This window comes from Trichoderma breve, chromosome 2, assembly GCF_028502605.1.
Source record: "Trichoderma breve strain T069 chromosome 2, whole genome shotgun sequence".
NCBI classification, from domain to species: Eukaryota; Fungi; Ascomycota; class Sordariomycetes; order Hypocreales; family Hypocreaceae; genus Trichoderma; species Trichoderma breve.
The window spans coordinates 5,797,968-5,817,955 of NC_079233.1; the positions used below are offsets into that span (position 1 = coordinate 5,797,968).

General features: G+C 50.3%; 7 protein-coding genes across 7 annotated transcripts; 3 read left to right on the plus strand and 4 right to left on the minus strand.

Annotated features, from left to right (window-relative positions):
* Positions 1-4,068: 4,068 nt before the first annotated feature.
* On the plus strand, positions 4,069-7,215 carry T069G_03967 (uncharacterized protein; the record flags this gene model as incomplete). The annotated part of the gene is made up of 2 exons (XM_056171177.1): positions 4,069-4,143; positions 4,240-7,215. The coding sequence occupies 2 exons, from the start codon at positions 4,069-4,071 to the stop codon at positions 7,213-7,215; spliced, it is 3,051 nt and encodes a 1,016-aa protein (XP_056032069.1).
* A 552-nt stretch (positions 7,216-7,767) lies between these two features.
* T069G_03968 (uncharacterized protein) lies at positions 7,768-8,553 on the minus strand (the record flags this gene model as incomplete). The annotated part of the gene is made up of 2 exons (XM_056171178.1): positions 7,768-8,285; positions 8,361-8,553. The coding sequence occupies 2 exons, from the start codon at positions 8,551-8,553 to the stop codon at positions 7,768-7,770; spliced, it is 711 nt and encodes a 236-aa protein (XP_056032070.1).
* Positions 8,554-9,582: 1,029 nt separating this feature from the next.
* T069G_03969 (fungal specific transcription factor domain-containing protein) lies at positions 9,583-11,196 on the plus strand (the record flags this gene model as incomplete). Its single annotated transcript, XM_056171179.1, has 2 exons — positions 9,583-9,616; positions 9,689-11,196. The coding sequence occupies 2 exons, from the start codon at positions 9,583-9,585 to the stop codon at positions 11,194-11,196; spliced, it is 1,542 nt and encodes a 513-aa protein (XP_056032071.1).
* A 41-nt stretch (positions 11,197-11,237) lies between these two features.
* On the minus strand, positions 11,238-12,310 carry T069G_03970 (phytanoyl-CoA dioxygenase (PhyH) domain-containing protein; the record flags this gene model as incomplete). Its single annotated transcript, XM_056171180.1, has 3 exons — positions 11,238-11,469; positions 11,551-11,726; positions 11,795-12,310. 3 exons carry the CDS (start codon positions 12,308-12,310, stop codon positions 11,238-11,240), a joined length of 924 nt encoding a protein of 307 aa, XP_056032072.1.
* A 1,277-nt stretch (positions 12,311-13,587) lies between these two features.
* T069G_03971 (cys/Met metabolism PLP-dependent enzyme domain-containing protein) lies at positions 13,588-15,315 on the minus strand (the record flags this gene model as incomplete). The annotated part of the gene is made up of 2 exons (XM_056171181.1): positions 13,588-15,075; positions 15,133-15,315. 2 exons carry the CDS (start codon positions 15,313-15,315, stop codon positions 13,588-13,590), a joined length of 1,671 nt encoding a protein of 556 aa, XP_056032073.1.
* Positions 15,316-17,800: 2,485 nt separating this feature from the next.
* T069G_03972 (FAD dependent oxidoreductase domain-containing protein) lies at positions 17,801-19,031 on the plus strand (the record flags this gene model as incomplete). Its single annotated transcript, XM_056171182.1, has 3 exons — positions 17,801-17,823; positions 17,892-18,499; positions 18,586-19,031. The coding sequence occupies 3 exons, from the start codon at positions 17,801-17,803 to the stop codon at positions 19,029-19,031; spliced, it is 1,077 nt and encodes a 358-aa protein (XP_056032074.1).
* Positions 19,032-19,261: 230 nt separating this feature from the next.
* Positions 19,262-19,876, minus strand: T069G_03973 (cytochrome c oxidase biogenesis protein cmc1 like domain-containing protein; the record flags this gene model as incomplete). Its single annotated transcript, XM_056171183.1, has 2 exons — positions 19,262-19,575; positions 19,732-19,876. The coding sequence occupies 2 exons, from the start codon at positions 19,874-19,876 to the stop codon at positions 19,262-19,264; spliced, it is 459 nt and encodes a 152-aa protein (XP_056032075.1).
* Between the last annotated feature and the right edge of the window lie 112 nt (positions 19,877-19,988).

Below are 19,988 nucleotides of genomic sequence, written 5' to 3' on the forward strand. Positions count from 1 at the left end.
AAGATCAGAATCAAACTCCAGGTTAATTCGGTCACGAACCTTGGATACTTGAAGTACACTAACGGCAGAAGCCGTAGAACATATTATATGAAAGTCAAAGGTCAAAACCATTCGCCAGAGAGGCTTGACCTTTGACCTATAGAGTTCAAACTCGGCCTTATACTTCAGTAATTGAATGTATTAAGTATATGCACCGCCCTGATTTCTGCCGACTATATCTAAACTTCTTTCCCCTTTGTTTCTTTTTCTTTTTCTTTTCCTTCATCAACATCGTCCACGTCTGCAAATCACCAATCCTACCAAATTCTCATTAGAGCAATTGTGAATTCAGATCTTGCATCACCGGCTTTTCGCTAGAGCTTGCGAAACCAGAACTTGCATCAACAGATCTTGAATTATCATTTTTTTTTCTACTGACAATACTTGTCCAGAATGGCCAGCGAAGTGTCTCCAACACAGTTGACTGAGCCACATCCGCCGACTCTCCCTCAGACTTTCCCCCAATTTAATGGATCAGGGATCCGGTTTCTACATCCTGGTTATGAATGTCCAATGCCGGTGCTCTTCACCCTCCCGCGAGTCGATTGTGAGACATTTGAAGGTGCTCTTGTTTATGGAGTACATCATAAAACAGCTTTGACAACTTGTCAGATCGTTGCCGGTAATGTATTTGATGCTGGTCATCTTGCTCTCGATCGAGCACGTAATACTACATAATTGATTGCTTTACTCCGTATGGGAGAAAATAGATCTGTACGGTGTATGATTCAGTAAGCACAGAAGTACTTTAAACGACTACGAGTATATGAAACTCTGTAGAAACGAGTGAGACATACACAATTTGCACATTGAACTGGAATGTATTTCCACGCAAGGATCACACCTCCCAACACAGGGATATCTGCCCAAACTCTTGAGTGAACCTTTACAGCCAACCAGGCGCTGCCAGGTGTTGAAACTACGACAAAATGAGTGTGTCTTAGACATTTCCATTAGTGAGATTGTTCCCCAGAACGAGCAAGTAGGACTGGCCTGTCACGACTGGCCTTCCGTCAAAGCCCATTGGGTTAGTCCTCAATTGAATCTCCATGATTTTATTAATTGAAGAGCCTCTGATACTGCATATTTGCTGGAGTTGAGACTTGTATCACTATGTTGAGAGGCTCAGCTCTGCAGAAAGACAACAAGCGCCTTCGCACATATAGGCGCTTACTACTACCAGGAATATATCTGCAACTAAAAATTCAGTCCTTGTTTCCGTCACAACCAGATAATTACAACCGGCGCCCAAGGTCTCCTGACTCTAGACAACAATTCACATAGATGAGTAAAGTTCCAAGGTTCTTAGAGCTCGTTACCTAATGTCTGTCATTGTTAAGTAGACGAGAGTCAAGAAACGGGTAGTCATACATGATCTCTAGGCCTTGTAAACAGTTGGTGGAAGCTCCACTCTTTTCATTCTATAAACAGACTCCGCAAGAAGCCACACAAGGTAAAAAATATCATCGTAACGGCAGCGTAAGTAAGTAGTTACACTTTACACTTGTATTGGCCTAGCTTCTAGTTCTCTAGTAAGATCAGATCGAGGCTTTGTAGTGGCAGCGGCCCAGTCACATCTTCACGAGCAGAAACACCCGCCCCCAGTTAGAGCTCATGCTGGCTTCAACTATCCGCACGGCTTCTCGCATGACTAGCTCCGATATCCCGTCCCCCTTCTAGACATATTTTATCCCGGAAGAGAACGCCCATACCATGGATACCAGATCAACCCACTTGTCAGCGTGGCTTGGACAGGGCTTCATTAGACACGGCAGTTTATATGAGCCCCTAGGGCGATGGTAGGGAGTACACTCCCTTCCTCAAATATGGTGATGTACACAATGCAGTTTGAGATCAATTACCTGTATATAGACACTTATAAAGGGCACAATGTCACTCTTAATCTAATGTAGGTGAGAAACAATATGTTACTGCACTTACTGATCTCAAATGGTCCGTATAAACATCTATACAAAAGCAGCTGGGGTTTCTTACATAGTATGTAATTTTACAAAAGACATTCCACAGATATGTATACTTGGTGTGTACCTATATAAAAAGACAGGCAGGGTTGAGATAGTGATGCTGGGAACGGGACCTGTGGGGAGGCAAAGGTTGCTCTTTGACTTTTGACATTGGTTGCAGCCATCAATGGGTACCTTGCATGGATACGAGGTCTAAAAATCGACAGCCATGGATTCAAAGCTATAAAAAGGTAAAAGTCAGGCCTATATCATGTAGCAAAGTGATGGATCGGCGGCAGTTGAACGTTGCCACCAGTGCAGTCAGCTCAACCTTGGGTCGTATTTTCTTACCCCTCAACTGTTATTGGCTCGTCCCCATGCCCGCCAATTCTTTACGACATCTTTTGCCTACCTACATATGTAGTAGAGATTAAAAGTTCGTGTTGGAAATAATTCATGTACGAGTGCAACGTCATGGCCTACCCTGCACCAAAGCTCGTTTTCAAAACGGCGCCAATGGAATTTGTTCCTATTTTTATGCTGGCGTGAATAAAAAACGAGGTGGAACAACGTGTTGCTGGCGCGCTAGTGGCACTTAGTGGCCGGCGGGTCACAAAGTCAACGATCCATGTCGACGATCGGCCCCCAGCGACGAGATCAAAGTTGAGCCTTTGCAACAGCCACCGGGGCTAGCAGGGATGGGCTGCTTTGGGGTGTCTCTAGCGGTTCGTATTGAAGAGAGAGTGGCTTTCGTGCGCATTGTTTAGCTGAGTTGAGGGCTGTGGTTCTATGGAGGCATTGCATTCTCGGGTCAGGCACTGACTGCAGGTCGACATGGATCAGTGAGTGATTGATACTGGGCATCAGCGACAGGTGCGCTAAAGAGCTAGCGCCATCAGTGGGCATCTCCCACCGCACGTCCCCACGCAGCGGCCCCAGCCTGTACGAAGCGCTACTGTATTGCTGGTGCTAGTTCGGAGAGCCGTCCTTTGCGGTTGGGCTTGTCCTAACTCGCCCTCGCACTTCAACCCAATCCATCAATGGCCTCATTCGTACTCCGTAGGGGTCCCTCAACAGTCTCCATCGTCAAACCCCTGCAAAACCCGACAATCGTCGTTCGCTTCGCTGCGTGCCCTCAAAATTCCACCTGCCCGAAAACACCAGCGCCAGGCCCAGGAGCCGGAATTACACTCGCTGTGGGCTCTGCCTACTCCCGACTCCGTTAGCACTGCCTGCAGGGTCGCACCGTCGACGGTGAGCCAGGGACCAGAACTGGGACTTGTCACTCTCGAATACGGATCCCAAGTGCGTCAATCAATCGTCCGACTGCTTTGCCGCCTGCTCAGCTGGCGTGGTTCGTCTGCTCGGCTTATTGGGCCACCTCATCGCCTGTGTCTCAGCTTTGCACACCACACTGCCCCAAACCTTGCTTCCCCAGCTCGTATTGCGGGCACCAAGGGCACTGGCTTGGTTTTTGGCGCCTCCTTTATCCGCTTGCTCCCGGTCCTTAGTTTGCTAGCACCGATTCCTAAGTGATATTTGTGCTGTTACCCTGTTACCCGTACGGATTCTCGTACGGCACAGTATTGAGTCGTCCCTGGGCCAGAAGCTCGGATTACCAAACGTCGTCGTCTTCGCTTCGGCCAGCCCCCACGTGCATTTGTCGAATGCTTCCTCAAAGGGCCAACGCCCAACCGCTTTTCTACCGAGGGCAGCTCATGCATGTCTCCGTTGGGTGATTTTTCTCTTCCTCTCTCCTTCTTCTTCACGTCTTCCATCGTCACTCGTTTCCACAGCGGGTGAGCTCTGTGCTCGAATCGAATCGCCCAACATTCGTCTTGATACAGTGCTCTTGAGAGTTGGCCACCCTGGGACCTCAGCAGAGGCGCATTGCTCGCCGTCGTGCGCCAGCTTATAGTCTTACCAGCCACATCGTAGCCACTGACGAAGTCTCTCCCTTGTGCTGCCTTGCCAGCTCTCGTCCTCGGCCCTCTATTTTTACACGCATTCCGTCCTTTTCGTCGGGCAGGATTTGCCAAAGCGCCCAACTCGCAGCCTGGCAATCATGTCCAACCACAAGACTCGACCCGCTCGCTCGAACAGCTTGCAGCGCATGCTCGAGCTCGAGCGACGCTACATGGTAAGAGCGGTCTCTCCTGTCGCGTTGCATTTCTCAGATAGATGCCTCCAAGTAGCCCATGGAAGCTAATGCGCTCTCTTTTTCGTCCAAATATAGCTTGAGCGTCTCGCAAGCTCACAATCGAATACGCTGTCCGCCAATTCAGCTTCCATAGCTGCCGTTGTCTCCAGACGACCACTTCCGGCATCAAATCGCCCTGCAGTTCAGGTTCAACGTATTGAGGCGGCTCCTCAAAAGGATGCTCCAATGGGCGCCAACATCACCAAAGAGAGATTGCCGGCTGCTCAAATAGTTCCACTGACCATCAACGTCAGTTCTCCCAAACTCAAATTAGATTTTGCGCCCGAGTTAGACAACAACACGCAAAGGGCCACTGTGGTAGTGCACAACCCTCCACCGGTGGACAAGCCCGCTCTCAAAGCTGTTTCTTTCGATGTCCCGTTAAGCGATGAAGATGAACGGAGGTCGATTTGCCAGTCTCCAAGCTGGGAGGCATATGGTCGTCGCAAGAAGAGTGATAAAAAGGACAGCAAGAAAGAGCTGAAGAAAGAGCAGCTGAAGAAGGAACAACTAAAGAAAGAAGAGGAGAGAAAGGAGCAGGAGCGCAAAGAGCAGCTGAAAAAGGAGGAGATGAAAAAGGAGCAGCTGAGAAAAGAGCAGCTAAAGAAAGAGCAGCTAAAAAAGGAACAGGCGGAGAAAGAACAACGAAAAAAGGAGCAGCAGAAAAAGGAGCAGCAGGAGAAGGCATCGAAGCGGGAAAAGGAGGAATCCGCGCTCAGGAATGCTTTAATTAAGAAAAAGCGCTTGAGCAAGCAACCTCCCCCTTCTTCGTCGCATGCCTTGGAGCAGGCGAATCGCTCGTCAGCGGCGGCACAGGCAGCTGCTAGAGATAAGCAGAGACCTTCGAGTGCGCTAGAGTTTACCAAAGATGACGCGCCCGTCCGCCCTCATCACAGGCGATCCGGCTCTTTCACCTCGTATATCATGTCGCCGTTCGAGTCGCGCCGGGCTTCCGCTGACACTGCTCGCCCTAGCGAGACGGGCTTCATCGGCGGCATCAAGTTGGAGATTCAACGACATGCGGCCAGCCAAAAGACCGCTGAATCGCCTGAGAACATGGACGAGTCTCAAATCCACCCGGCACTGCGAACAAACAACGCTCATAATCAGAAGTGGTCTGCCCCTCCAGCACGCCCGGCCCCCGAGTCCCAACGTCGAGTTTATCCTCCCATCACTCGACACCCAGCTGCAGCGGCCAAGACAAGATCTCTTATCTCGTCTGCAGAGATGGAGGCTCAGGAGACCGGGACAATGGAGAGCAAATGGAGAGCCTTTGTGGGCCTGAAGCCAAAGGACTCGGCTGAGCCATCAAAGACCGCCGCCCAGCAAGACAAGTCAAAGAAGCCTGTAATAACTAATGAGGCAACCAAATCCGCATCCGCATTGCCATCATCCCAGACCAGTGCAAAAGCGGGATTAACTGCCGATACACGTCCTCAAACGGCTGTTGGTCAAAACGCCCCTCAGCCAGCCTCACCTACCGGCAACGAGAACCAGAACACAAAGCCCAAGCTCAGCGTATCTACAAGCGATCGTGATCTCCTTCCAAGCGTTGCTGTTACTGTGCAGCAGCCAGCGGAAGAGAAATTAAGCCAAACCAATCTTGCCCGGATTTCACGCGAAGGCAACGGCGCTGTCAAGAGTGGCAATGCTCAAGATGCAACCCTCGCGACGACGTCCTTGCCTCCAGCACCGCCCCGTCGAAGTTCAAAGCGGAACTCGGTGGTGAGTTTAGATGGCTCAGTGTCATCAATGTCATCTCCACGCACGCCAAGACCCGGCAGCTCCGAGTCTGCCAACAGCAATCATGGTCTGTCTGGCCGGCCCAAGCATATCGCGAACAATGCGTCTGGAAACACTGAACTGAAGAGCGGCGGGGCATCTCTCCAAACTACTCCACGAGAGGCTGGTCGCATCGTCAAGGGTCCAAAGCCAGACCCGATAGAGATTCCGACATGGGAAGATATTCAATCCTCCGTCATGAAGGTCATCGACACCAAAGTATCGCTATCTCCGATCCGCAAATCTCACGGGTCCCTTCGGGATGATAGTGATTTTACTGTTCGCCGTCTCACGGACGATTCAGTTCCAACGACGTCGACTGATGATGACTCGTCTGACGATTTCCACTCGCCATCAATGCCTGGTACGCCTGACACTTCCCGACCTCAATCTGAAAAGGGTCTCCCCCCCATGACGCAAGATGTTGAGAGTAAACGAGTAGCCACACCTCGCGCCAGGAACGGTTCCACAAGCCCGGTCAGACAGCCGCTTCTCCTCCAGATCGGGGGCGGGGGCGGAGGCTACTCAAGTCCACCCAAGAACACACGGCCCGTAGGAAACACCAGCACGTCGAGCGTCGTCGTTTCCACCAAAAATACGACTGTGGCTACAGGCCAGACTGCCCACCGTCGGTCACAAACGGACGTGGATGCGATAACCGCAAATGATTTCTTGCCGAAATTGAAGCACCAGCCCCTGAAGGCCGTGGAACATGTATCAGTGCCAAGGCAACACCTCCCTTCGACTGCACTGCTCTCTGGAGAGGAAAAAGTCAATGGCAAGGTTCAATTAGTTCCTTCCCCGTGGCCTGCTTCCTATCTGGAAGAAGCTCGCAAAGCTGCTCCCCTCGCTCCGCCTCCTCAGGTGCTGGGATCGCCGCGTCTTGGTCCCAAGGTCACGCCGCCATCCTCGATCCGGAGCCAGCCATCCCCAACTACCGACCTTGCGCCGACGAAGGCGCCGCGACACACAACTGGCTCACCTGTCGGCGGGGAGCCGATTGCCAAAATGTTTGTGGAGTGTTGTGGATGTAAATATTACCACGACATGCCCAGCAACATCTATGAAGCCATGGCCAACCCAGATGCTGTTGTTCGACCAAGGGGAAGTGTCGGATTCACTGGCGCGTTATCCGTGACGGTGAAGTGCCCGTGGTGCTTCCACGAGATGAGCACCAAGTGCTGCGCTGGCTATGCTGCCATGGTATATGTGAAGGAGAGGCTGCACTAGTGACTATACTGCCGCTACTCTCCCTCATTCTATCTCATTCCTTTTCTTTTCTCTTTTCTTGTTCATAACACCCCATTTATGATGCCACGATTTGTTTCCCACTAAGATTGAGCTCCTGGAGCAAATGTCTCTTTCAAAATAATGACCCAGGGTTGGAGGGGGCTATCAGCTGATATTCCATCCCCAACTCGCTTTTCTTCTTTGATTCCCTTCTCGTTTCCTGCTTATAATGATTATGATTATGACGATGTACACAAGTCAAAAAGATGATTGTGGACTTATTTTAATGGTGAAGCTTGTTTGGATTTTGGTTGCTGACTGTTGACTATCATTCAACTATTTATGACCTCTTTCACATATGCACGGGGGAGTTTTCTTGTTCTTCCTGATGATTTAGAGGGGGGCGCTATTTATGTTGCAAAATGCGGGCGAGTTTTTGGTCCAGAGTTAGCAAGAATGAGATGACAAATATATCAAATGATACCTCGCAGCTATAGTGCCCTCCGTCTACGTGTGTACCAACCAATAATAAATACTTCCTTGATGAAGAAGTTACACAGCATACGTTCTGCGTAGGTCGTGGTTTCGCTGCTGCACTTCCGACACCTTTCTGGCCAAGTCCAAGTTTGTAGAGCGCAGGGCCCCCATTGCTTGAGTAGCTCGATCGAGCTGACCGTCTAATAGTTCCTCCCTCTTCTCAAGGATCATGACACGGTCTTCTAGAAACATCAGTCTCGAATGGAGGCTTACGTCGTACTCCCGGCGGTCCATGATGTGGTCGCTGCTGCCATCAGTTGCATTGTCTTGCATGACGATGTTATCGGTGTCTGCTAGGCCCTTGATGAAGCTGTTTTCGGTAAGCACTTCGATGAAGGGCTTATACGGCATCTTTGCCTGGAGACGAAGAACGTTGTAGACTTGGTCGGCGTAACGCACTGCGAAGGCCCAGAGATCGGGGCCGATGTCGTGGGTCATGGGCATGTTGCTTAGGGGCTCGACGGCGGAGCGGTTGAGACGAGGCCAGATGTCGTTGTGGGGGCGGACGGGGCCTGGTTGTTCGTTTGTGAGCTCTGTGATGGAAGAAATCAGTTGGCTTTGGTTAGAGGTTTTCTGAAGCATGAAGAGGGGGAGACGGGAGGACATACTTTGACGAAAGTATTCTTCGCGAAAGTCGAAGAGGAATGATTGGATGCTCCAGTGGGTGTTGCGATCTATGTTCAGCACGGTCTTGAGGACGTCGGCGAGCTCTTCTGTGAAATCTGCTGGAGTCGAGGTGGTGATGTGGTGGCACAGGAGGTCCTCGAGGTCCTGTACCACGCTGATGAAGTCCTTTGGCATGATGGGGCTTTGTTGAATATGGGAGGATAGAGATGTGCTAAGAGATGAACCAACCCGAATGTCGGGCGAGGCAAGAAGAAGAGTTGTCTATACAGTAATTTGTGTGTGTTTGGTGAAGGAGAAAAAATGTCAAAGAGGGTGATTTGAGGCATGGAGGTTTTTGGGGGGAGAAATAGGAGGGATAAACAAGTGCTGCTGTAACTGATGCACTGCAGGTGCTTTAAGAGTGCCCCTGGGCAAATAGGCTGCGCTTTTAGCTCCTGTGAATCGAGTGCTGCTGGCGGATTTGAAAACAAATGAAAACAAGCCTAATTTGCTATTCTTCCCCATTTTGTCTAAATGCTCTGTTGTTAAATTTGAATCCGCGCCTTGGGAGTGTCGTGCTCTTGTTGCTGTGTCACCTGTGTGTGTAAGGTGGCTTTAACTGTTGGATTAGGGAACGGTTAATTGATGCAGATAGAGGGTTGCTACTGGAGGCGAGCATTGTGTGACAAGGCGGGACAATGGGTTGATGCTTTTCTTGATAACACTCAGCTTTCTGTTGTTATCGGGGCGAGAAGAGAAGCTATCTTGGTTCCATCTTTGATAAAATGCATTAATGTGGACTGTTGATAGCCAAGTTAATGCGGATTATCGGATAACGAAATGATGAATTAAGAAGTATGTATGTATTGCTGGGTATTTGTCGCTGCTCTTTCTGTCACCCTTGCAAGTTGAAGCTATTTACATGCGCCAAACTAACGGAACTCTCCGACGAGTGGATGGTGAACGGCGCCGCGGCTAAAGCTCGTATGGAAAGGCCGCCTACATGTGCTAACGAAACCGATAAGGCGAAGCGATGCATTCTTTGTACGTAAACTGACATAAGTCATCTGGTAGAATTTATTTCTCCGATGCCGTCCACTTTTTTTTGTCTTCGATTACAACGGTAATCCCATGTCTTCGCCCACTTTATACTATTCCAACGCTACTCTACTTTTCGAGCCTCAGGATTGATGAATGCGTCTATCATTATAAGCACAGACTGCAATGAGCTCAAAGGGCTCGGCTGACGCATCAAAAGGTGAGGGAGGCATTCTCGCCTAGGTTTGGTTCCCCTTCCGCTTAATGCAGCGCTGACTTGGTGTCCCCAAAGGCTGCCGCACTTGCATGCGGCGACGCATTCGATGTGACCTCGGTCGTCCGGAGTGTTCGAAATGCATCAAGAAGGGCCTGAGCTGCCCCGGATACGGGCGGCATCTTCGCTGGGCTGATGGAGTGGCGGTTCGAGGGAAACTGAAAGGTCGGAGATTGCCTGTGGCGGGCTCGATGGCCATGGAATTGGCGTTACCGACAATCGAAGAGCCCGTTCCTCTTCCTGCTCCGGCACCCGCACCGGTACCCTCTCCTATTTCTGGAGCCCTTCAAGTAATGGGACAGACGGCTCTCAGCATTAACAGGGCCATCGAAAGCACCTCTGCAGGCACGGATTTGTTGAACTTTACACAGTGGGCGTCTTCACCGGAGATCATCGAATACTACGACAAGTATCTGGCAGGGCGGATGGTATGGATCGATTCGGATGAAAATGACTATCGGCGTCGTATGTTGCCCATGGCTGCCAATGCCCCAGGCCTTCGTTTTGCCATTGCCGCCTTTTCTCTCTACCATGGGCCCATGAAATTCCCGAGCGAGTTGGCCCGATACCATGAGGAGGCGAGAGACGCCTGCCTGGAAGTCCTCCAAAGGCAGCTTCGAGAAATGAACACCCGGATCAGCGGCGGAGCTGAGCTTAATACGCGAGCCGATGTTGCCAACGCAGAATGGATGCTGGCCTGCATCCTCGTGATTGCGAATTACGAAATGGCAAAGAATCACTCTGTGGCTGCTGAAAACCATCGACTTGCGGCAAGGAGAATCGTCAATGTATTTGGGCAGCACGAGGCGTGCACCAAGGGCCTGTTTGCGTTTTTGAGAAACCAGCTCGCAATCCATGAAGTCCTCGGCTCTTGTACATCCTTCGACTTGGCCGATGTCGCAGAAACCATTCTTCCCACGCCAGGCTCCGGTAGTCATGTGCTGTTCTCCGAGTACCTTTCTTTTCTGCATCAAATCACGCTGGCTTCGCGACGATCCATGGCTGTGAACGAGGACATTGACGTATCGCTCTGGCCCGAGAGTTTTACCATCATCGAAGTACAGTCACGCTTCGAGCAAGCAAGAGGCCAGACGCTGATGATTGCGGGGAAGCTGCAAATAAACCCCCCGGTTGTGCGCCGTGACTTTATAAGGTTGGTGGACTTATACCACCACGCTGCCGTTGTCTACGCGTACAGATGCCTGGGCTATGCGATTCCCAGTAATTTCGATTGGCTGGCTTCCGTTACCAAACTGTTTGACCAGCTAGATCAGATTGAGAACATCTCTCTCTGCATTCAAAACCTCCCGTGGCCAATTTTCATCGCGGGCACGGAGTGTCATGGCGACACAGAACGGCAGCACAAGGTCGCCACCATTCTCGACAAGACTATCAGAACGACGGGCTTTAATCAATACGAGACCATCCGGAGCTTTTTAAACGCCTTTTGGAGTGGTACAGAGCCAAACTGGCTGCCGGTTGCACAACAGTTGCAAGCGAACGGACTCAGAATTCTTGTCGTATAAAAGCACTAAGAGATGGTTCATCGATGTTACATGCATGGCTCTTATCTGCGGATTGTTTCTTCATCCAAGACGTTGAATATCTCCTCCATTGGGTCTTTGTACTTGTATAAGCCAAGCGCTGGTGGGCAGAGCCCATACCCGAGAAGACGCAACAGCTGCGGTGAGAAACCTCGGTCCTTTGCTACCTCTGGTGGCAATTCCAAATACTGATTCTCTTCTTGCCTTAGAGTTCCTTTACACATGAACACGCCGATTGTCTCACGTGCGTCGTCCCTAGCACGGGTAAACAAAAAGTCAGCATCATGATTCCCATTGATGAGAGTTGCCCAGGAATATTTCAAGGGGGGATAGTACTTGGTGACGTTTGCGCCTCCCGCATGATATACGTTGCCAACGAACATGGCTGCGTCTCCGACTTCGAGTTCTGCTGAAATGGTCTCCTCGTCGAGCGGGCACCTCTCCGGTCCCCATAGGTGGCTCTTTGGGATAATGACCGTCGCGCCGTTCTCCTTTGTCGTCTTGGACAGTGCCTGGAATTTATCACGATTGTCAGCCTGGGATTCATATTGTCATTTGGACACAAGGGGCAGGCAAATACCGTGACGCAGCCCAGCATGACGGGCATGTCGCAGTTTCGAGTATGATAATCCGAGTCGTCCCTGTGGAGAGGCTGTTGCTTGCCACCAGGCTCAACGCGGAAGCCTACGATGCTCGCAATTTGTGGCTTTGCCGCCACGCTCTTTTGCTTTTGGCCCTCCCAATAGGTGTATCTGCTGGTCAACATGGTCTCTGCGACAGACTGAAAGAGCGGATTCACCACCAGCTTGGCACTGGAAGGTGACTGAGCAAGGATGCCATGAGCACGCTTTGTTGTGCTGGGGAAGAAACCAGCGGGATCTGGCTTGTCTGCGTCGAATATGGGCTTGAGATCTTCTTTGATCTGAGCACAGAGGGATTTGGGGAAAAGATTCTTGACAATTACGGCGCCATCCCTCTCTAATAGGGAATGGAGCAGGGTGGTATTTGTGGCCGGGTCGTCAGCATAGACGGTGGTGATTTCCTTGCCGGCTTCGGAGGGAAACGTGTCTGTAGCGTAATGCTGAGTGCACGTCATTTTTTTTTTTTCCAAAGATGAGTGTATGGTTGGTTAACTAGCACAGCAAGCGATGGATTTGAATATAGTTCAGATCGATAGAGTGACAAGAGATCTACTTGTTTGAAATCAAGGCATGCTGTTCTCTTTTTATCCTCGTCCAGCAGCCCACCATGTCCATCAAAACGAGGCATCTCGGGCTTGAGCCATCTCGTCTATCCGATCTAGGCTCTCATCGAAAACCCTCTTGGGGAAATATCCAGAGAAAAAGACGCTGCGACCTTGCCAATCCAAGCAAATAGATCGAGAATGACAAGCCAGAGCCTGGGGGGTAAATCCGAAAAGACGACGAGATCGGACCCTAGACGAGAGAGCCGAGAAACTGCCACTATGGCTTCCCCGGGAACTATCTTTGGCTAAAATGTTTAAAGTATATGTAGTTGTTGTAGTTTGCTTCCCCAAGAGGGGAAGATTCGATGGCCGAGAGGGCGTCTCTTTTCCCCGGCGATTTGCTTCTCCGGATAGTAACCTGATGTGGTTAGGAGTGCTCCGCTACATGGGGGGATGGAGGAGGGATTGTTGGAGAAATAAACCCCAGCGGAGAACAATGATGATGATGGTGATGATGGGGGCAGAATGTTAATGAGTGAATGTTTTTTGTGTGTTTTGTTTCGAGGTGATGCTGATGGACGTTTGGGTGGCGCTTTGGATGGTGATAGGTTGAGGCGTTGATTGATGTGTGTGTGTGTGCAGTGCAAGACCTTTTTAATATCGCGGTGTTGGATGATTGGTTGGATGGGAAGGATAATGTTGTAGTAGTGCTAATTATAGCCGGGAATTGGGATTGTGAAATGGACGACGTGAGTGAAGAGTCTCATGGCCATAGTGAATTACTGCTTTTCTGGAGGAAATGGTTATACCAAGAGATACACAATGGATATACAGGTACCAGAAGAAGATGGTGATAAACAACAGGGATTAATCATTCCACGATAACCTATCAGGCAGTAATAGTGAGTGAAAAATCCAATGTTGATACGTTGGACTGCTGGATAGCCTAGTTAGGAAGTCGGATAACCACTCTGAGTTATCAAGGCTCGCATGTCAATAAAGGCCGCCATGTTGATTATAAGTCTCATGCTTCTCATGAAGACATTACTAATCTTGGAGAGGCAAAGCACTGTGAACCCAGTCCATATTACACTCACTCATCTATTCACAGAGTAAACATGCCCTTGGGGTATTGATCTCATTGTATCGTCATACGTAAACCATAGCAGCTAGCATACCTTCAACCCTCAGTTGGTGCCATTCGGGGCTGCCTTCTTCTTCACCTCAATCGCCGCATCGAGCGCATCTTTGAGTGTGTCAACCAAATCCTCTGCATCCTCCAAACCAGCAGAGAGTCGTATACTTGCTTCAGCCGCACCAAACCCTTCAAATTCTTCCTTTTCCTCAGCCTTTTTACCAAACATCATCATATTGTATGCCAACATAATGGTGACATGGCCGCCCAGGTGTGGGCTGGAGTAGAATCCGCACTTGTCGTAAAATGCTCGAGCCGTGTCTACGCTCTCAAACTCGACGTTCAGGAGACAGCCGTATCCTGGATTGGGGAGTTCAGTCGTGCTACGCCGCAAGAAGAGATCATAGTTGGGCTTGTCAGCCAGCAGACTAGGATACTGGACCCTGACCACGGGAGAATCATCGCGGCCAATTGTTCTGTGAAGGAAGGTAGCCATGGCTTCTGCGTTACGATTCAAACGGCGTGTACGCTGGAGATAATCGTGTGAGTTGGCAAGCAACACCTTTGCATCGTCGGCAAAGAGCTCGTTGTTGTGGGACTTGGCAAATCGAGAAGAGAGTTCATTATAGTGAGGAGAGAGGGGGTTGAGGACAATGGAGCCGCCAAGGACATCAGCCCTGCCGTTGAAGGACTTGGTAAGAGAAGTCACGAGGACGTCCGAGTAGGCCAATACATCGACGTTTGCGAATCCCGCCAGTGTATCATCGAGAAGCAACACAAAACCGTGTTTTTCAGACAGCTTCTTGAGGCGAGGCAGATCAGTGCTTTCCAGGGTTGGGTTTCCAGGGAATTCAACAATGACGAAGCTAACCTTTCTGCCTTCTTTTGTCTCCCCGTCGAGCCATGTTTCCAATTCATCTAGGCCTTGTTTATCAACCTTGCCAAAGTGCTTGAATCCATTGGGGCTCTCCTCATGTAAATGATGGTGCGTGTTGTGGAAGACGACGCCAAGAACAACATTGGTTCCAGGGCGGTATTCCTGGATGAGATTTGTCGTGTGGAAAATGGCAGCCATACCAGTGGGGAAGAGGCGGACATCACTGGGTTGGCTCTTGACCAGCTCTGGGTCAATGGAGGCGCGGTGGACGAGCTGGTTGATGCGCTCGCAGAGTAGCTGATGAGCCGGGCCATCGGGAGTGAAAGTTGGCTTGGGAGGGTTCTTGTAATCATCAAATGGGACCTCAACCAGAGTGTCGATGTTGTTTAACAAGTACTCAGCAATGCGAATAGAGAGTCCTAGGCCTGGAGCTCCCCAGCTAAGCATGAGAGCTTTTGTGTGCATAGGCTCAAACAAGACAGCGTAAACGCGGTGGCCAGCCACATCGATGCACTTGAATGTTAGCTTGTCCGGACTAATGGCGGCCTCGTCTCGGGCCTTATTCTGGACATGACCAGCCGTAAAAGGCCACATGATGGGGTTGAGATAGAGCATGCAAGACTTGCCCTCGTAGCCTAGTCTCTTTGCAACCTCTTGACCAATCTATATGTGCATGGTTAAAAAGTCGACCATCGTTGGCGAGTAGGCTGTGAGGCTTACCTTAGCAGCGAATTGAGTTGGGCCAAAGCGCGGATAGACATGGACAACTTTCGCAAAGGGAGACATGTCTCCATCACGGACGCCCTGAAGCATGTTCCATCCTGGCAAGTTGGAGATGATGCTGTACGGGGTCTGAGGAGGAGGCGCGTGGCCAAAGTCGGACTGTGTTCTGAGGACGACCATTTTGGCTGTACTTGATGGGCTACCACCACAACGATCCTGAAGGAATATGAGGTTACACAAATAAGGGGAGATGATTGAACCCAAGGCAGCAATTTGGGGACATGTGTTCCTATTTAAACAACAGCAGTGCCCCCTTCAACTTGCATACTCCGGGAGAGACCAATCCCACGCTTCTTAGCTTCCGAGCTTATGCGTACATAGCCTATGGATTCGAGGCTAGCGGACCAGCTCCGATACTCGTCAGACATACAGTATGCCCCAGTGATTTGTTGGCGCTAGCGCTGCTCGCTTGTGTGGCGGCTCACGCAGGATGAGTGAGGATGATGCTTGTGCTGTTTAAAGCCGGTATCACCAGCTTTTGTCTGGCGGGGTAAGGCCAGAATGGCTTGTCTCGACTTTTGTTTGGCGAAAGAGGCAAACGCTCAATCCACGTATAGATCCGACACATCCCGCCACGAAGAGAACGATAAAGTTTGCTCCCGATACCTCTACCACTACTCCGTACAAATTCCCCATTGGAGGCTAGTCGTGATTTGCAAGATGGATCGAAATAACTGTTAGTAGCTGTTTGGTGGGGTGTAAGCTGGTGGCAAGCTATGGTGAGACCGTATATAGCGCCCTTACAAAGCATTTCAACTAAAAAGGCTCATGTTAATATATGTCCGCGAATCAGGCGGCAAAAGTTCCGCATAAGCAATCCCATGGTTCGAGAACTAATGACCAGATATGGAAACATTCATCGCGAACTGGTCCGAAAAGAGCCCACATGGCCCTCGGCGTTGTTAAAATATGCGCCTGCGTGTGTGGTTTAGTTCAACGTCGTCGACCCGGAGATGTGGGCCGCTCCGTGGCCGCGTTTCATTGCCGTTGCGAGCGGACCTTTGTCGAGTAAGCCCGCTCCGGGATGCGGCAGTCATGATGAATAAACAAATCATCTCTGTAGTGCGAAGGAAGTTTATTACGACTTGAAACAAGATGAGGGAAAAGTTTGAAGGATGGCGGTATTTTCTCACACGTGATTAGAATCGAGAAGGGGAGCTGCCACTTTTAACGAAGTAGGACTGCGACTGCCTTGCGATATGTACTATAGGTACTTTGTTTAACTGTAGTAGATAAGAAGCGGGCTTGGCGTATACGATAAGCACCTTCGAATACCTTGGATATCTGCAAAATAACTGCCAGCTGAGATAGAAACGATGCAATTGGGATCAGATAAAAGTATCGAGACACATATCTCTCATAGGTTAGCGATGACGATCAACAATGAAAGCTGACTTCAATATACTTACTATCCAACGGCAGGCTATACCGAAATATGCATGCTAGAATGTCAGCACTGCACAGAGACATATTCGCATGTTCTCATTACATGGAGCTATATATTCTCCCCGTCTTAAGAATTGAGCCAACATATGGAGATAGGGCGCCGGGGACTGTAGAATATTGCGGCGTATTGTCGTTAATCCAACCGACGTAGTTCTTCTCAGTTATTTTATTGTAGGTTCTAGCAGGAACGAATGGGTGGCATAGGAGCCGCAGAACTAGGGATAAACTAATCTATCCAGTACATCGGCGCTGAAATGAGATTTTGCAAATCTCATGTGAACGAGGATTGGATATGAAGGATCACCATATTATCAGGCAGCTTGACTTTTAGATCAGAAAAACAAGTGACGTAGTGCGCCCAGTCGTAGGTACAGCTGATGAACAATTTCTACGTACACGATTCCGAAGGGAGGACAAGCGTAGCATACCATGCCATAACTTTGACATAGACGCAAGAACACATAGGAAGGAAATTTGCTATATAGGTAATTCCGTTGCGCAGCCCGTTTTCATCTTCATTTTACGATTCCCATTTTTCTTTACTTCTTTACTCCTCTTTTTCTTTATCATGGACTTGCTCTCCTGTGAGATAGCTGAAATCAAGCTACACTCCTTATATAAGTGCGGCTTTGACACGACGGCATCCATCCTGCCGAGTAGGCACTTTTCCAAGCTCCAAATCAGCCCATCCGCCCTACTTTCACCTCAGCTAATATGCAGGAGACCAAATAGTTTGAGAAAAAAAGAAATTCGACAAGTCCAAACAGCCCTCACGACACCCTCTTCTCGACACCCCGCCAGGCCGAATGATTGGCCCGCCTCACTTCCCGATCTGCCCAACTCCACCCCCCGCATCCAAGCGCCGAGACTCGGAGGCCGGATCTCCTAGAGGCAGACTCGCGACTCGCCGCATGACACTTGGAATTGGTGATGGCTGCGTCATCAGGTGTGTTATCGAAGTGAGAGCTGGGATGAGGCTCAAGATTTGGTGTAACGTTGTCTGTTGATTGTTTGCGAATATACATACTTATATATATCTGTGCATTGAGCGACGGAGAGAGCACTCATGGTCGTGTGGCAGAGCGTGCGATAACACCCATAGAATCTCATCAGCCCACCTCTCACGACTTACACCCACAACATCTCATCTCACAACACCATGTCCGACATCATCGTAATTGGGTAAACCCTCCTCCAAAATCTTCATCCTATTAACCTCACAAAAGCTGATATGACTTTCTCACTCGCAGAGCCGGCGTCATCGGCCTCAGCGCCGCCCTCCGCCTCCAACAAGCCGGCCACAGCGTCACCATCATCGCAAAAGACTTCCCCACTCCCTTCGAAGCAGCAGACAAGCGCGCCCTCATCAACTACACCTCGCAATGGGGCGGCGCGCACAATCGCTGGGTTCTCCCTACGAATCCCGCCGAGCAGCGTGAGCACGAGTTTTCGCTCACGACGTATCGCCACATGGAGGCCACGCTGAGGGAGTTTCCCGAGGCTGGCATTACTTTCATGAAGGGCATCGAGTACTTTGAGAATCCTCCCCCTGTGCATCGTGATTTGACGGTGGAGAAGGCACTTCAGCTTGGTCTTGAGGAGTTCAAGCTGTTGGAGAAGAAGGACTTTCCGGATGACAAGGTGGCTTGGGGGTGCGAGTACAAGACGTGGTGCGTGAATCCCATGGTTTACTGCTCGTTTCTTCTTCGCCGGTTCCATATTCTCGGGGGTAAAGCTATGGCCATGGAACTTCGAAACTTGAATGAAGCGTTTCTTGTTAAGACTGTGCCTGGAGTCAAAATGGTCGTCAACTGCTCCGGCCAGGGATTCAACGACCCAGCCGTGTTTCCCACAAGAGGTAAGCCTTTATGTCACAAATCTCCCCACATCTCCTATCTTCTGCCTGTATACACATAAAAGTATCAAAATCTTACAAATTTCCAGGCCAAACCTGCCTCGTCGCAAACCCCTGTCCCGCCACCGTCACCCGCCAAAACGCAGACGGCTCGTGGTCGTTTTGCGTGCCCCGAAACTTCCACGGCGGCACCATCATCGGCGGCACCAAGGAGCCCGACAACTGGGACCCCGAGCCCAGTCCCGAGACTCGCGCCCGCCTACTCTCCGCCTTCGCTGCCACGTATCCGCCCATCGTCGCGGACGGGCCTTTGCAGCCGCTGGGGGACATTGTTGGACGGAGACCAACTCGTCGTGGAGGGATTAGGTTAGAGAAAGAGGAGATTGCCGCTGATGAGATCAAGGGCCTGCAGGATAATGAGGTGAGATCCATTGTGCATGCGTATGGCCTCGGTGGGAGGGGCTTTGAACTCTCGTGGGGCGTGGCAGAGGAAGTATTTGAGCTTGTCAAGCAGCGAGTTTCTAGTCGTCTATAAATCGGCCGCTGCGCTATTCAGAAAGCAGCCTCCTCCTTTTTTTCAAACATGTAATAATCGTACAAGTCCCCGTTATCTATATCTGTACATGCCCCCTCTCATCAACTCATACTCAAACAAAAAAGGCATCAAAGTCTTTGGTCAATGCAAAAGTACCCTCCCTGCGCCAACATAAAAAACGCCAACAAAAACCATGATTTTCTTCCTCTCCTTCTTTCAACCAGAGAACCTTACTTCGTGCTGGCCTCGGGTCTTAGAGGCGGTATCTTCTCTCCTCGCTTCTCCATCTCTTTCTGTCTCGACAGCCTCACATCCTCTGGCAGACCCCACCACTCCCGCATGAACTCTTCTTGGGCCGCTGCCATCTTAGTTTTCCTCTCGCGCTGTCGCTGTCGCTCCATTCGCAGTGCGAACCATTCCTCTCGAGCGGCGTCCTGTTCTTCCTGTGTAGCTCGGAGCTTCATGCAAGCATTCATAGCGGTGTGTTCAGCTCGGCAAGCAAACGTGACGCTAAACGTCCGGCCAAGGGCGCAATCGGCAAATGCTGTTTGGCTTCTATTAGCAAACTGGCTCTGTGACAGCTCCGAGGGGGGGTAGTAGCAATTGGATGAGAAAAGTGAGGGGAGATCATGCCACTTCCACAAGGGCTTCACGCTCTCTCCTAGAGCAGCTAAACAAAGAATGCAGCGGATAGACCTACCTTTGATTTCGTCGGCGCATTGTTTGCGCACCCTAGCATAATATATATCTCGCACTTGCGACTCTTGCGAAGCCGATAAAGGCAGCGGATTCCGAGATGGGACGCCGAGCCGCTGCTGAGGGATGTTGGGGGTTTCTGCGGCCATCGTGGCCATTGAGGTACACAATCTCTGAGCAGCGATAATCAAGTAGCCAATGAGGCAGGATTTGAGCTAGGGATTCTGTCGTTTCGAGAGTGGACGTGGGTTTTATGAAATG